The 17,287-nt window shown below is 42.9% G+C and overlaps 1 protein-coding gene across 2 annotated transcripts in view; it reads right to left on the bottom strand.

Moving 5' to 3' along the window:
* Positions 1-16,401, bottom strand: part of NR3C2 (nuclear receptor subfamily 3 group C member 2) — a 351,371-nt gene extending 334,970 nt beyond the window's left edge. For both annotated transcript variants that reach the window (XM_056562826.1, XM_056562827.1), the window contains exons 1-2: positions 15,852-16,401; positions 2,056-3,823 (exon numbers count right to left, since the gene is read on the bottom strand). In XM_056562826.1, coding sequence (XP_056418801.1) covers positions 2,056-3,821 — 1,766 coding nt within the window. In that variant the 5' untranslated portion in view covers positions 3,822-3,823; positions 15,852-16,401. The remainder of the gene's footprint in view (positions 1-2,055; positions 3,824-15,851) is intronic.
* Positions 16,402-17,287: the final 886 nt, after the last annotated feature.

The following is a 17,287-nucleotide window of genomic DNA, read 5'->3' as shown; positions in this document are numbered from 1 at the left end:
TCATCCAAGTTGTCATAGGTCTTGTTTCCATGGCACAGTATCTCCAGAATCTACTACACCATTAGGATACTTAGATGCTTGTATGAGTTACCACAAATAAGATTTGCTTCACAAAAACAACATAAATGTAACAGTAACATAAATATATGTATATGTATATACATATCAGTGTCCACACCCAACTAGTTACCACACATAAATAGACTTTTGAAAGTATCATAGCAACCAGGTACACACATGGATCCACGCTCATAAAACATTAGTTAAAAATACTGTTTATGCTTTGCTTATTCCAAAAGAAAAGTACCGTATATACTCGAGTATAAGCCGGCCTGAATATTAGCCGAGGCCCCTAATTTCACCCCAAAAACCCAGGAAAAGTTATTGACTCGACTATAAGCCTAGGGTGGGAAATACATCATCCCCCCCCCCTTCATCATCACCGCCTGTCAATCCCTTCATCATAGGTCTTCAACCTGCGGACCTCCAGATGTTGCAAAACTACAACTCCCAGCATGCCCGGACAGCCATCGGCTGTCCGGGCATGCTGGGAGTTGTAGTTTTGAAAGATCTGGAGGTCCGCAGGTTGAAGACCACTGCGGCCTTCGTCATCATCCAGACCCCCCCCTTTAGTTTTCTACTCACCTCCCCTCGGCGGGAAGGAAGGGTGAGCTGGTCTGGGCCATCTATGTTGCAGGGACCGTCCTGTGGGGAGGGCCTTGGATTAGTGACGTTGCCTTGACGACGACGCACAGGGACGTTCATGCGCAGGGACGTCCCTGTGCGTCGTTGTCAAGGCAACGTCACTAGTCCGGGGCCGGAGCGGAGAAGAGCGCCTCCTGGTGAAGATGGACAGCCCAGAATGACTAACCCTCCCTACCGGATGGTCCCTGCAGCATAGATGGCCCGGACCAGCTCACCCTTCCTTCCCACCGAGTAAAGGTGAGTGGAAAACTAAAGGGGGGTCTGGATGATGACGAAGGCCCGGCAATGGTCTTCAACCTGCGGACCTCCAGATGTTTCAAAACGACGATTGCTGTCCGGGCATGCTGAGAGTTGTAGTTTTGCAACATCTGGAGGTCCGCAGGTTGAAGAAGACTACTGAGAGATTGACAAGCGGAGAGTTCCCTTGAGTATAAGCCGAGGGGGAGTTTTCAGCATGAAAAATCGTGCTGAAAAACGCGGCTTATACTCGAGTATATACGGTAAGCCACATAATGTCATTTATCTGAACTGTGCAGACTCAGTCTCTGCCTAGATTTTATATACCTAAGTGTCCATTACACCTATTTTTCTGTCTAGTCATCCATCTTTGTAATAAAAATATATGAACTATAATACTTTATATTTATATTGCTGGGTCATATCAATGCAAACAAAAAGTAAAGAATGTGTTGGTTGCGCAGGCATCATGTCAGTGTAATGTCATATTTTAGTTCTTAGTTTTTAAAACGCATGTCATATTTGTAGCAAACAGTATAATATCCTCATATAATTAATACAGATAATGAAAATACATCCAAATGAGGTCAATGTATAAACCATTTACTCTATTGAGTCAATAACATAAAAAACACACACAAGTTCATGACATAATAAATATTTCATATCATATTATTTTTATACTGTTCCAAGTTACTATATTCTGACGCTTGCTGACATTTTATTCTACGTTCTATTTGTGATGGTAATTAAAACACTTAAACACTGCCAATTTATACTTAAGATCTGGCATTCCTCCAAGTAAAGCCACAAGTCAAAAAAAACAAAATAGTATTTGATTTCTGTCTACCATGAAACATAACCAACACTTTGGCAATTATTACACCGAAAGCACCAAGTCCAAAGTAAACATCTTATAAACCAATGTAAACCAAAAAGATAGACCTGAAAGTTTCTTGATATAATAATGAGCAATCCAGCACATCACCTATACCTTTAGCTTTCCAAAATGTCTATCACACCCATTCATTTTCTGACTTATGTATGTGGCAATAACAGTCTTGTGACATTCACTGCCTGCAGTATTCACAACGTGATTAGTCTCTGACTCACCTTGACATGTTTTCTGGAATGTATCCTGGACCCGGAAAACCATCATTTCTTCTGGATGACAAAGAGCTTTGAGACAATTCAGAGTGCGATTTCCAATTTTCGACAAGTGAGCCAACTGGAGGGAACGAGCTCAAATGCTGGAAAGGCTGCTCTCTATTGACTGGTCTGGTTAAAGAGATAGTGCCTTGAGCTCCAATCCTATAATGAAATGACTGCCCACTTGAGTTGACACCCACAATAGCCGAGGAAGGCATAGAGTTCTCTGGAAAAAAACTATCCTCAGCCTCCTGTTTAATCCCCATAGCGTGGCCTTGGTTAGAAAATCCATTGCCTTCACAACTGCTAACAAATGATGAAACAGGTGGTCCTAGTATTCCAGATAGGGAATAGTAATCTTTATCATCCATAAAAGTAAAGTATGAGCCATCCATAAATGGAAACGGATTTGCCGACTGGGTTGTTTTAAATAGAGAACTAGAACAAGTGTTTTTACCAGGCTCTTGCTTTATAGAGACCGGAAACGTATCAGAAGCAACTTTACCATGATCTCCAAAACAGGAGTCAATATAAGCACCATCAGGATCTGGCTTAATGTACTTTGCTAAGCTACTTGTGCAACTCTCACTGATTTCATTATCCATAGTTTCCATTTTGGGAAATAAGAGTTGCTGAGTAGCTTTGTCTTTAACATCTGTGCTGATACTGGTGGCATCAGTTCGACATTCTGTAGGCAAGACAGAAGAAGGAAACCCCAAAGTGTTGTGTGCTGGGCTGCAAATAGAAGACCCCATAGAACTTGCAGCAGGACTAGAAATAGTGGACCTATTATTGACATTGGAAGGACTAGAAAGAGAGCATCTTGTGTTTAGATTCCCAGGACTAGACACATGGGGCCTCACTGTAATATTTAATGGACTTGATACTGGGGATTTTATACTGCAGTGACTCGGTGGGCTTGATATGGGTGATCTCAAACTACTCAATGGGCTTGACAAAGGGGACTCCACTGTACTAGTATGTGCAGGACTATGTGAAATAGAACATCTATTATCAACATTTGGTGAGCACGAAACAGATGTTCCCTGGTTAACTGGACTGTGTATGGTAAAATTTCCAAAATTTTTGGAACATGTGGTTGAAGAGACAGAGTCAATTCCAGTAGGGCTACAAACAGAAAGTCCCATGTTGGATGGGCTATTCGTTGAACATTTCTCATTGCAGGATGAGGGGCTCCTTAAAGTATTACTATTTACTTTACCATTCCTGGAATTGTCCACTTCCAAAATTGAGCTTACAGATTGGTTTTGGCAGTCTAATGGAAAAGTGCTGCAAGCGTTTTGCTTGTAAAATTTTACAAAGTGCTCCATGTTGGGATAAACATTTCCAGTACCAATCACTCCTTGCTGATTTTGCTGTTCATATGCAAATTCGGCATCCCGTACTGAATCCATGTATAATCCCATAGACTCTGCTACAGTTGCAGAAAGTTCTTTTGACTCCAATTCCGGCTTAATCTCTTGTGTTAAAACATCAGACTGATTACTATCTTGCTGCAGACAAGGGAGGAGAGATTGTTTCTCTTTAACTTCACTTTCTGTCACATTTGGTGGAAAGGTCCCAGGTACGCAGCTCACGTTTACAATTTCCATGTAAGAATCTGCACCCTGCTGCCTTGAAGATGACAATTCCATAGGCTGTGGCACCTGACCCCATCGCCTCTCCATATCTCCTCCTTCCTTGAAGCCGTGATATCCTTTGGTTTCCATTCCTAGAAAACATTTTTTTTAAAAGAGTCAGTATTCAACTTCCTCATCTTTTCCACTTTTATGTCAATAAATCCTTCTGTGCATATTTCCATTGTGTAACAAATACTTTTATTATGTTTGAATAAATAGTTGTAAGTACAGTAAGAATAATATATGAATATAGGACAAACTTACATGATGATATAATAATGTTATAACAATAATATACCAAGAATAATTCAAAAAGGAAACTATTTATGTGTGTGGGTGCAAGGCTTAGGTAGATGTATTACGGTATCACAAACTTGTGTTTAAAAAAAATTATCACATTATGATAGATATATATATATATATATATATATATATATATATATATATATATAATATATATATAGTGTCAAAAAAGGAAGAAGCGGCACTCCAAATTAAGTAGAAAAAGTGGTGGTTTATCCACCCATCCTGTGAATGGTGCTACGTTTCGGTCTTCTCAATGAGACCTTGAAAAAGGTCTCATTGAGAAGACCGAAACGTAGCACCATTCACAGGATGGGTGAATAAACCACCCCTTTTTTCTACTTAATTTGGAGTGCCGCTTCTTCCTTTTTTCACTGGATATTCAAGGGATATTGAGTCCTATCCCAGATAGCAGAGCACCCACTAGGACCTGGAGTCTTGTACACAGTGTGTCACAAAGTTGTTGTTTTTTTTGGTGTGGTGTCTGAGCAGCTCCCCGAGGAGGCATCCTTCTTTGCTTTCTTAGGCAATATTCACACAACAGAATGTCCACACGGATAATCTCTGTGCAGACATTCTGCTAACTGCAGGGCGCAAAGGAATGCACCGTCTCATAGACGGCTATGCATTACGTGCACACTCCGCACAAAGAATGAACGTGTTCATTGTTTGTGCGGACACAGAAAATGTAATTTCCATGCAGGAAACATCTGGCACGGAAATTCTGCCGTACGCACAGAGCAGCAGAATCCCATTGAATTCAAGCGGATTCTGCTGCAGAGGAATTTCCATGTCAGATTCCAATGTGGAATCCGACACAAAAATTCTAACATGTGAACGTAGCCTCAGGAGGCTTGCATGTATCTCGTATTTGAGCTCTAGCTCCACCCTTGAGTGATGTCCTCAATTATGACCAGCCTCTACTGCCTACATGATATTGGAGTAGATGGAGTCGGCACTCGTGTAGTTAATGTGGTGCTCGCAGACCAATAGGTAAATCCAAATTGTAGAAATAAAGCCTTGGCACCATTACGGTTGATAATGGCTTGTGGCCGAAACGCGTTCTGTGTATCACCCTATGTGTGAATAAACACCAAAAGAATTTGCAAGAGATCCGTGAGTGCCAAGACTTTATTTCTACTATTTGGATCTACTGCCTACATCACCATCTCCCTGTCATATATGCATGTATTTTTATTGGGACCTTTAGGAAAGAATGAGGAATGCTTACAGCATGCTGCCTTGTGCTGAATAACACAACAGAAGAGGAGCAGACAGGGAATGCATGCAGCGGATGCCTCTGAGCAATAGTCTGCTGTGTACTAAAATGTGCTGTTGGAGGGGAGAAGGCAGAGTAAGAGGACTGTGATGGAGAGCTGAGGGAAAGCAAGACATTCTGGGAACTGTAGTACTGAGCAACTTGCTGAAGCAGGAACTAGTGAGAGGACACAGTTAGGGAGAGGTATTACATCCCCAATTTTTTGGTGATTTCAGAACTGAGGCAGACATGTAGTCAATGCTATATATTTCTGCAGCATTGTTATTTCTTTATTACCTCACAACTGATTACCCATTGAAAAACCCCTTTATTTATATAGTGCCAACATATTCTGCAGCGCTGTACAGAGATTGCCATAACTTAATGACCTCAATTGGGCTCACAATCTAAATTCCACATTGACTTATCAGTATGTCTTTTGGGAGTATGGAGTGCTCTACTCCACTCAATTCAATCACTCAACCTGATGAAGGTCCTTACCCAGAACTTTGTTTATAGCAATGAAAACTACATAGCTGTAACTTATGTCAAATAAAAGGAATAAAAACCAGCACCACGCATCAGCACACCAAACGCTGTGCAACTATCTCTGTTTTGTTTAAAAAAGGAATGGTTAGCTGTCATTCCTTATGTGAACAAAAGCATCATCAAATACATCATGTTTTTTCATTTAATGTTTCAAACTTTATTTTAAGGTCACTAACTACACCCACTAGAGTTAGGACAAAACCTTACAAGCCATTATCAGGCTTTTTTGGGGGGTACCCTCTAGGGATCGATCGATTATCAGTTTGGCCGATATTATCGGCCGATATTCACCGTTTTGGACATTATCATATCGGCAATTACCTTGCTGATATGCCGATAATGCCCCGCCCCTCCGGCCAGAGACCACCGCCGCTGCTCCATTACTTCCCCCATCCCCGGTTTTATAATTACCTGTTCCCGGGGTCCGCGCTACTTCTGGCTCCTGCGACGGTCTCCTGTGCAGCGCAATGACGAGTGACGTCTTCAACGCGACGTCACCGGCAGTGCGCACAGTGACAGCTCAGGACGCCGCTGGAGCCAGAAGTAGCACGGAGCCCGGGCCCCGGGAACAGGTAATTGTAAAACAGGGGATGGGGGGGGGCAGCGGCGGTGGTGGTTGGACTAGGGAGGACCCCAGGACAGGCAGGGGGAGAGAAGCGGGCAGCGGCGGCGGTCTCTGGCCCCGCAAAAGCCACTGCAGTTCATTGATTTAAAGCACCCGCATTGATCTGCAGCGGCTTCTGCATATCCGGGCGGGGGGTGGGTGAAATAGCCGATAATTTATACCGATATTCCGGTATAAGTTATCAGCTATCGACCTGAAAGGTCACAGATTATCGGTATCGGCCCTAAAAAAAAAAAAAAAAAAAAAAATCGATCCCTAGTACCCTCTGAGTTACTATGAATAAATGCATGTACCAACTAAGTTAGACACTTATTTGTAAGCTGCTACAGATATAATTATTAAAATGATCAAACAGAAACTAAGGTATGTCCCCACCATGTTTTGTATTTTGTTATACAGCAGCCATTTTTTTGATCCAAAGCGAAGTGCCATCCACTTTAAAACCTTTAAAGGCGATATGGCATCAACTTCAACCTTTAGAGCAGTGGTCTCAAACTGTGGCCCTCCAGATGTTGCTAAACTTCAACTCCCAGCATGCCCGGACAGCCAACGGCTGTCCGGGCATGCTGGGAGTTGAAGTTTTGCAACATCTGGAGGGCTACAGTTTGCGACCACTGCTTTAGAGGTATTGACCACCTTCACAGACTATGCTATTTTTATTGTTTCAACGCACCTAAAATGAGAAAGTGACTTTGCAAACTCCTGTGTAGTCTAAACGTTGGTAAGTGAGCAAAAAAGTAGGGGACAAATGGATGCAATATTACTGCCGGATGTGACTACACAGGGATTGTTGTCTGTTACTATGGAAACAGATAGGCTTGTGTGGGAGCTTTTATACTGGGGATGAGATACCGATCTTTTATTTTTCTTGGAGATGTTTTTTTAAATATTATTTAGCTGCGTGTTTAATGAAGATTTTTGACAAAGCGATTCCCCCATTTACAGGTATGCAACAAGGTAACACTGTATTACCGCCACCAGTAATGTTAAAAATAGCCAGAAGACAGCAGCGCACCTGACGCCATCCAGCAGGTTAGTGGCAGCTCTCCACGTCATGTCAGAGTCCTCCAGACATGCCTTGTTGGATTAAGTCATATTACTTTCAGGTTCATAGTCATGAAGTTATGAATCTGTGCACATGATTCTTTCTACTTTACCTAGATCAGAACTGGTTTTGCTCACTACAGTCACTACGCCAATATTTTGTCTCGCATATGCAGCATAGACTACGTTTATGACTTTTCTGATGGGAAAACATGGGTTGGGTCATAAAAAAATTTCAATTTCATGCGTTAAGGTGGATTGATGGAAAAACATACTTAACATACATCAAAAGGTGTGAACAATGCCATTGACACTAAATGTATAGAATTTTCCATGCCTTTTTATTGACGGTCAACCTTAAAACACATAGGGGGAAATTTATCATTGACTCTGTAAGGCTACAGTCCCACGTAGTGCTAAGGCAGCTGGAAATACGCTGTGTATTCTGCCATGAGCGGTGGCAGCCCTGTGTGTTCAGTGAGGTTTGGGGGGCGAGTGTGATGTGCGAGCCCCCCCCAACCCCCAAACCTCACTGAACACACAGAGATGCCACTGGCTCAGAATATGCAGCGTATTTCCCAATGTGCAGTACATTTTGGGCAGTGTTGTATATGCTGTGTTAAAGGGGTACTACGATGATAACAATTTTTGCCAGAGGGTTAAACAGATTTGTAAATTACCCCCTTATCAGATTAAAGACGTTCTTCTCCTTCCATACTGGTCTTCTTCTAACCTCTCCTTCTCAAACCCTATAGTGGCAGCTTCCAATAAAAGCATGGAGGGACTATCTTTTCTATGGTTGGCACACCTACACCCACTGATAGGGCTCTTATACCCTTGTCACTAGTACAAGCCATGGTCCCCCACCTAGATATTAGAAACTGGGTACAGCTTGGTCTATCTCGTGTCCATCAATTGTACTCTCTTGACAACCTCCTTCCTTTCTCTTCTCTACGATCTACCTTTAAAAGGGGTACTCCTCTGCTCAGCGTTTGGAACAAACTGTTCCTAACGCTGGAGCCAGCGACGGGAGCTCGTGACGTCATAGCCCCCTCCCATATGCTTGCATTGAGGGGGTGGGGTGTGACATCGTGAGGGGGCAGGGCTATGATGTCACAAGCTCCCAGCGCCGGCTGCAGCGTTCGGAACAGTTTATTCAGAATGCTAAGCAGCAGAGTACCCCTTTAAGATTCCCCATTCTGACTTCTACAAATACTTACAACTTAGTTTTAGCTATAATCAAAATAATGCAAGCTAGGTCTCTGGCTTTAGTAGGTATATTATCAGGGTCGATAAATAGTAGGGCCATTTGGGGGGACAACATTAGATCAACATGGAGTACCTCTTTCAACAAATGTTTACAGGAGGACCAATATTGTAAAATAAGTGGACATTCCCATAGGACGTGTAACACAGTGCCTTTCTGGATGCATCTGCAGCGAGTTTTCCACAGCTGTAAATCTACAAGTGAAACCCATTGACTTCAATGGGCAGCAACATTATCCACAAGCAAAATTTCAGCGGTGGGAAACCCACTGTGTATATGGTACTTGTGACCCAACCGTAACGGAAAAATTTGCTCCTATTTCTGTGTTTCAAATTTATTTCTGGTTTTAATGAAAACACTGACCAAAATAAGTTCCAAATACTGACGGAAATACCATGTGTTAAAGGGGTGCTCCGGTGAAAAACTTTTTTTTTTTTTTTTAAATCAACTGGTGCCAGAAAGTTAAACAGATTTGTAAATGACTTCTATTAAAAAAAAAATCTTAATCCTTCCTGTACTTATTAGCTGCTGAATACTACAGCGGAAATTCTTTTCTCTTTGAAACACAGAGCTGTCTGCTGACATCATGAGCACAGTGCTCTCTGCTGACATCTCTGCCCATTTTAGGAACTGTCCAGAACAGCATATGTTTGCTCTGGGGGATTTCCTTTTACTCTGGACAGTTCCTAAAATGGACAGAGATGTCAGCAGAGAGCACTGTGCTCATGATGTCAGCAGACAGCTCTGTGTTTCAAACGGAAAAGAATTTCCACTGCAGTGTTCAGCAGCTAATAAGTACAGGAAGGATTAAGATTTTTTAATAGAAGTCATTTACAAATCTGTTTAACTTTCTGGCACCAGTTGATTTAAAAATAAAAAAATAAATTAAAAAAAGGGTTTTTACCGGAGTACCCCTTTAATATAAAAGTATTGTATCAGTTTTAAAAAGTGCCAGATATCTATGTTAACATTACAGCCACTACAGTCATATAAATTGTTTGTCCACCGGACCTCTGAGTAATATATCAGATAGACAGCGCATGCCATACTGGCAAGACCTAAGCCTCCCATATATGATTAACGCCTGGTGGCAGCAGTATGAATGAAAAATAAATGTCAGACTCTGTGGTTAGGTGATCGATTCCTTGCATTCGCGCACCAGTCAAGTGTGCTGAGAGGGTATATTATGCAAGAGTTTGCAGTTCTTGCAAAAAACATGTAAAACGTGAAATCCTTATTGTATTTATTTAAGTGTTTAACCTTTTCACACGGCATAGTAGAACAGTCAGATCTTGGCATTACAGAGCTGGCTGTGTCGTCATATTGAACAGTAAGGACATGCGCAAAAAAACTTGTCGGATGGCGATGAAACATTCAAGTTTGATATTTCCAAACTATAAAAAAAAAATTTCAAAAGCAAATCAAAGTTTTCCTTCTTTAGGACTCCGGTTTATACTAGTGCAGTGGTCTTCAACCTGCGGACCTCCAGATGTTGCAAAACTACAACTCCCAGCATGCCCGGACAGCCAACGGCTGTCCGGGCATGCTGGGAGTTGTAGTTTTGCAACATCTGGAGGTCCGCAGGTTGAAGACCACTGTACTAGTGATTCTTATTAGTTGTAGACCCCTAATACACCCCAAGGATAGACCCTAGAAGCACAGTGCATGTTTCTTTGACTTACATAGTCTTTGTATAGTCACAAGACTAGAATAATGTAACGCTATACATACTTTAGGCTTTAAAATAAAGCATGCAGATTCTATACAGTAGATATAAGAGTATATATATATATATATATATATATATATATATGTGTGTTCAATCACTGCTGCTGTATGTTACGTTGCCAGAATAAAACCATCTTGCAGGCAGTAGAATACTACAGCCCAGCAGCGATTGGCGCTGCGGTTCCCTTATGAGGTCTGACATTTGCACCTGCTTCCTACCTGCATTAATTCCTGCTTGGCATTTGTCCTCCCCCCCCCCCCCCCCTTCTATCTATTTATCTGATTTCCTATATCCTCCAGGTGCAGTAGGTACAGCAGTGGAGAGAGATTAACACTAGTTTGTAAACACCAGAGCTGGCATTAGTCTTCAATCTATCCTGCTATACCCAGAGGTGGAAGCAGCACCAGGGCGAGGGTAAATGTATCAGACGTGACAGTATTGCACATGTTGCCTTGTGCTCACTGAATGCTCTTATATAACATAATCACACTTTTTCACGGCCGAACAGACCCCGACTCTGCACATAAAAGGTTAATCACAACGTCTGTCACATGGCAAGTGCAACTCGGACCCTGCCCCGCTTCTCTCTCATTGACACTCCTTCAATGCTCTCAGCCATCTCACTGGTTCGACTGACCTGTCACTTACGAAGAGGGTGGCATGACTGATATTAAGTTGCTGCGACACAAAAGCTAACCCTTTACATGCCCAAAAGAACTGAAAACTCGATCCTCTTCCCTTTACAATGTGAAAAGTGCAAGATGAATTCAGCAGTCAAGCAGGAGAGCTATGCAACAACTAGGAGATGACAAAGTTACACTCGAAAAAAGGAACGAAGCGCACATGGAGGGGGGGGGGGGGGACATATCGATCTTCGGGGGGTGATAAATGCTACATGTAAATGAACAAAGGTGTGATAGCAACAACCTCCGAAAATGTAATAGATACTAAATAAAAAGCATGCCTCTATGTATATAGAATAGAGAGCAATGTTTATGTCCTCCACAATCTACCATATACAGTATCCAGCTTTATACACAATGTTTATCAATCATCTATTATCTATGTTTAGAAAAAATAAGATAGTTCGGCACTGCTTACTTGGGGAGTATTAGGCTGGGTGTAGAAGGATAACTGTCTATTGTAGTTCAGTGGTGCTCAGATATCATACAGCAGTCAACAATTGTTATCTCAGAGACAAAAAGAAACACGTTGGCGACTCACCAAATCTTCTTTCTTGGGCTTTATTTTACATACTCACACATTAAAAACATGTAACGGGATGGACGGGTCCAGGGGGGTACAGTAGGTGACAGCGGCCGTTGTCTCGCACTGGTGTTGTGTTTCATAGGGCCGCTCTGAGATAATACTTATCTCAAAGACAAAAAGAAACACTTCGGCGACTCACCAAATCTTCTTTCTTGGGCTTTATTTTACATACTCACACACTGAAAACATGTAACGGGATGGACGGGTCCAGGGGGGGGGGGTACAGTAGGCGACAGTGGCCGTTGTTTTTCACTAGTGTTGTGCTTCGTAGGGCCTCTCTGAGATAATACTTATCTCAGAGACAAAAAGAAACACGTCGGAGACTCACCAAATCTTCTTTCTTGGGCTTTATTTTACATACTCACACATTAAAAACATGTAACGGGATGGACGGGTCCAGGGGGGTACAGTAGGTGACAGCGGACGTTGTTTTGCACTAGTGTTGTGCTTCATAGGGCCTCTCTGAGATAATACTTATCTCAGAGACAAAAATAAACACGTCGGCGACTCACCAAATCTTCTTTCTTGGGCTTTATTTTACATACTCTCACATTACAAACATGTAACGGGATGGATGGGTCCAGGGGGTGTACAGTAGGCGACAGCGGCCGTTGTTTCGCACTGGTATTGTGCTTTGTCGGGCTACTAAGACAGCGGCCGTTGTTTCGCACTGGTGTTGTGCCTCGTCGGGCCTCTAAGAGGCCCGACGAAGAACAACATCAGTGCTAAACAATGGGCACTGTCGCCTACTGTACCCCCCCTGGACCCGTCCATCCCGTTACATGTTTGTAATGTGTGAGTATGTAAAATCAAGCCCAAGAAAGAAGATTTGGTGAGTCGCCAACGTGTTTCTTTTTGTCCCTGAGATAAGTATTATCTATGTTTATGTACATAAGCTATCGTGCAGACACACTTAGAGATGACTTATTTGGAACGTTTCCCTCATATATAAAAATAAACTAATTGTATCCGAATACATAGTGCTCTCCCTTTCCCGTCAGTACCCCAATACAGGTTTCATCCAGTAACCATAAATACTTTTGCCACCCCTGTCACACCCAAAAAAGTAATTCCATGTCAGCGCCTCATGATGCGAAAGGCAGATCAGGTTATTGAAAGGTTATTTGGAAATCCACTACTGACCTAGCAGGTATAACAAGGAATATGAAAGGGCAAAGATGATTTAAGTGAAAACACTGACAGTCTCTAGGAGACTGTGCTCGGAGCTCCTCCTGCACCACACTGAGCCACATAGGCCTGCAGCTATTTGGCATGCAGCCTGGTGCCCTGTGTGGTTTATTCAGCATTACCTGGCAAAGCATCATTCTGTATCAAGTTCAAACCCACTCTCTACTTGCTTGCTATAATGCATGACGTTCACGTATAGACAAGGCTGGAAATTTCCATAAATTCGCAATGGAATGCTGACGAAGTTTAAGACAAAATACAAACTGTGGATACTGAAAACATCTATCCAAACACGGTACAGTAATAAAGCCAACACCCCCATCTACATTACACTGAATTGTCTATCGCGGACGGCCGAAGACGACACCGACACACACGTTCCGACTCCCATTTTAAGTCGCACATACTCGTTCTGCTAGTCACCTGGCCAGCAAGCCCATAAACAGGTGACAGCCTGCGAGTAATGCCTTCAACATGTCTGATCCGTTTATCGGCAGATTCTCATGGCTACTACCATCAAGAAGTATTGTTTGCATCCACAATTTTAGCTGATTTAGAGGTCAGTTTTACGCTTTTTTTTTTTTTTCATCTCATGTGTCGGAGCATCATTGGGAATAACCGAGACAAGGTAGCAGGGTCGGGTGCAATGTGACTGTCACTGATGGAAAGTTACATTAATGGCACCTGAAAGTGACCTGAGTCACTGCTGTTCTGATTAATTCTGTATGGCATTGGGAGGAGACTGCACTGTAAGACTGGGTTCACACTGCCTTTTTGTTTAAGGTATACGTTAAAGGGGTACTCCGGTGGAAAACATTTTATTTTTATTTTATCAAAAAAAGTATACCTTGCAGTAATGTAAGTCAACTAGGCACAGATTCTGCTGTATGACATGCAACAGAATCTGTTTTTAGCATCTGTTAAAGGGTAGAAAACATTATTATTATTATTATTATTATTATTTTTTTTTTTTAATCAACTGGTGCCAGAAAAGTTAAACAGATTTGTAAATGACTTCTATTAAAAAAAAAAAATAAATCTTTACCCTTCCAGTACTTTTTAGCAGCTGTATGCTACAAAGGAAATTATTTTCTTTTTTAATTTCTTTTTTTTTGTCTTGTCCACAGTGCTCTCTGCTGACACCTCTGTCTGTGTCAGGAACTGTCCAGGAACTGCTAAAGGGTAGAAAACATAATTATAATTTTTTTAATCAAACAGATTTGTAAATGACTTCTATTAAAAAAATCTTTACCCTTACAGTACTTTTTAGCAGCTGTATGCTACAAAGGAAATTCTTTTCTTTTTTAATTTCTTTTTTTTTGTCTTGTCCACAGTGCTCTCTGCTGACCCCGCTGTCCATGCCAGGAACTGTCCAGAGCAGGAGAAAATCCCCATTGTAAACCTATGCTGCTCTGGACAGTTCCTGACACGGACAGAGGTGTCAGCAGAGAGCACTGTGGACAAGAGAAAAAAAAGAAATTCAAAAAGAAAAGAATTTCCTCTGTAGCATACAGCCGCTAAAAAGTAATGGAAGGGTAAAGATTATTTTTTTAAACAAATCTGTTTGATTAAAAAAAAATAATAAGAATAATGTTTTCTACCCTTTAACAGTTCCTGACATGGACAGAGGTGTCAGCAGAGAGCACTGTGGACAAGAGAAAAAAAGAAATTCAAAAAGAAAAGAATTTCCTCTGTAGCATACAGCCGCTAAAAAGTACTGGAAGGGTAAAGATTTTTTTTTTTTTTTTAATAGAAGTCATTTACAAATCTGTTTGATTAAAAAAAAAAAATAATAATAATAATAATGTTTTCTACCCTTTAAAAGATGCAAAAAACAGATAATGTTGTATGTCATACAGCAGAATCTGTGCCTGGTTGACTTACATTACTGCAAGGTATACTTTTTCTTCTTCCCCATATACATTAGCATTGTCGACTATGTTTTTTTGTATACAGCAAAATTAATCATACTGTAATGGAAAGAGTGGAACGTTAACAAAAAAGGCAGCCTGAGAAAAGTTAATATTGAAGCCTGTAGGCTGTCTCCAAGGGGAACTCAACGACACCTACTGTACAATGACTTGTACAATGTTTTCATGGGGATTTGAAAAATAACAAAAAAAATAACAAAATAACAATAATAATAAAAAAAGGTTTGAAAATAACAAATATTATGATCATGTATGTAAATATGTATAAGAGACTCTATACAACTTGTCAATGATCTACAGCAGTGTTTCCCAATCAGGGTGCCTCCAGCTGTTGCAAAACTACAACTCCCAGCATGCCTGGACAGCCTTCGGCTGTCCAGGCATGCTGGGAGTTGTAGTTTTGCAACAGCTGGAGGCACCCTGATTGGGAAGCAGTGATCTACAGAATACTGGGATACAATGGACCCAGACAGAAGCAGACAGGTGAAAATGGGGGAGGGATAAGCCATAAAAGTGCTTAGGGACCAGGAAGACACAGGACTCAGGATGCCATGTACTCTGTGCTGCCCACAGTAAACAATGCCAAGGGGCAGGGCAGATAGGGCACACTTCTCTATATAGATGGGCGAGGGGCACGGCAGCCTATAGCGATGTTGTGTCTGAGACCATGTCTGGCTTCTCCCCATTATTGGCTGCACCCTCCAGAGGACAGGTGACAAGTGCACACGATGCGTCTCCCGCAGGACACTGACATGTATGAGCCACTGACATGTGCGGTTAACCCCTTGCAGGCAGGACCGAATGAATGGAGGCAGGAGTTGGGTTGTAGTTCGGGGAGTACAGTAAGTCGTGGCGGGCGATCCTCTACCTGGTCGGGCAGGAAGGAGTTAATCGCAGTCTGCCTGGACTTTGCACTATTGCGTTTCCAGGCGGAGAGGAGCAGCGCCGGGTGCTCACCTTTCCTATGACATGGTAGGCGGGGGACGGGGAGCTTCTCCCGAGCAGGTTCCGTCCGATCTGATCCGTCACACCAAACAGGAAGGCGATCTCCCGGTCACCGGCGATCACCGAGCCCGATCTGATCGACCTCCAGTAGGTGACAGCTCCAGCAACGTGTCCAGTCACACCCTCCAGCAGCCACAGACCGGGGAGCCCGGGGGTCTGGAGCAAGGTCACCCCACATACAAGTGGCCGCGGCTCCCTGCACACTCCGGCGGGGGGATCCTGCAGAGTTGGAAAACTTTTGCTCCTTTTCGTCTGTGAGCCCGCATGCAGCCTGTCACATTGCCCCGATCCCCGGAGCTCGGCGGCTGGTGTCTGGCAGCAGCTGCTGCTGCTGGACGGGGCTGCAGTCGGGCACGAGAGCTGAGGGCACGGCTATGGGCACCCGAGTCCGCACGAGTGTGAGCGCTGACAGGCAGGCACGGCGTACAGCCCGGACAGCAGCGCTGGGGGAAGCGGCAGCGGCTGAGTGACAGGCAGACTGAGCACCGTGCTGCTGTCTAGTTCCCATGCAGAGCGAAGAGCCGTGATGTCAGCTTGACATCAGCACGTCACATGACTCGGCGGTCACGTGGGACGGCGAGCATTCAGTCTGGCCGGTGTCTGGGAAGGTGGCTGTCTGCGGCGCCGGGTGATCGCCTCGGACTGTACCGAGCGGTACCGCGCACTCACCTGTACACACAGCCCCGGGAAATGATAGGAGCACACGTGTACGGGTCACAATGCAGCAGGTAGAGGCGTTACAGGGACAGAAGAGACAGCCATGGGTCACTCACCAGCTGACTAATAGACGTGTACCCAGAGGGGAGAATATAAGGGCAGAGGGGGAGGGGCCCCGGAAATGTCACCTACAAGAGAGGGAGCCATGTCACCTCTACCTGGGCAGGTGGCAACTGCATGCAGTCTGGATGGGGTTATATGTGTATTGTGGGGGACAGAGGACAGAGACTGATATAAGGAGGGACTCTGAATATAATAAGAGAGCACACTGCATGTAATAAGGAAGAACACAGTATATAGTAAGAGAGGACACAGTATATAATAATCAGGGGGGATGATGTATATAAAAGGGAGGACACTGTATATAATAAGGAAGAACACAGTATATAATAATCAGGGTGGATGATGTATATAATAAGGAAGAACACAGTATATAATAAGAGAGGACACAGTATATAATAAGGAAGAACACAGTATATAGTAAGAGAGGACACATTATATAATAATCAGGGGGGATGATGTATATAAAAGGGAGGACACTGTATATAATAAGGAAGAACACAGTATATAATAATCAGGGGGGATGATGTATATAATAAGGAAGAACACAGTATATAATAAGAGAGGACACAGTATATAATAAGGAAGAACACAGTATATAATAAGAGAGG

This window comes from Hyla sarda, chromosome 1, assembly GCF_029499605.1.
Source record: "Hyla sarda isolate aHylSar1 chromosome 1, aHylSar1.hap1, whole genome shotgun sequence".
Taxonomy (NCBI): domain Eukaryota; kingdom Metazoa; phylum Chordata; class Amphibia; order Anura; family Hylidae; genus Hyla; species Hyla sarda.
Note: the sequence above shows the minus strand (reverse complement) of the source record. Positions and strands in the feature narration are given on the sequence as shown.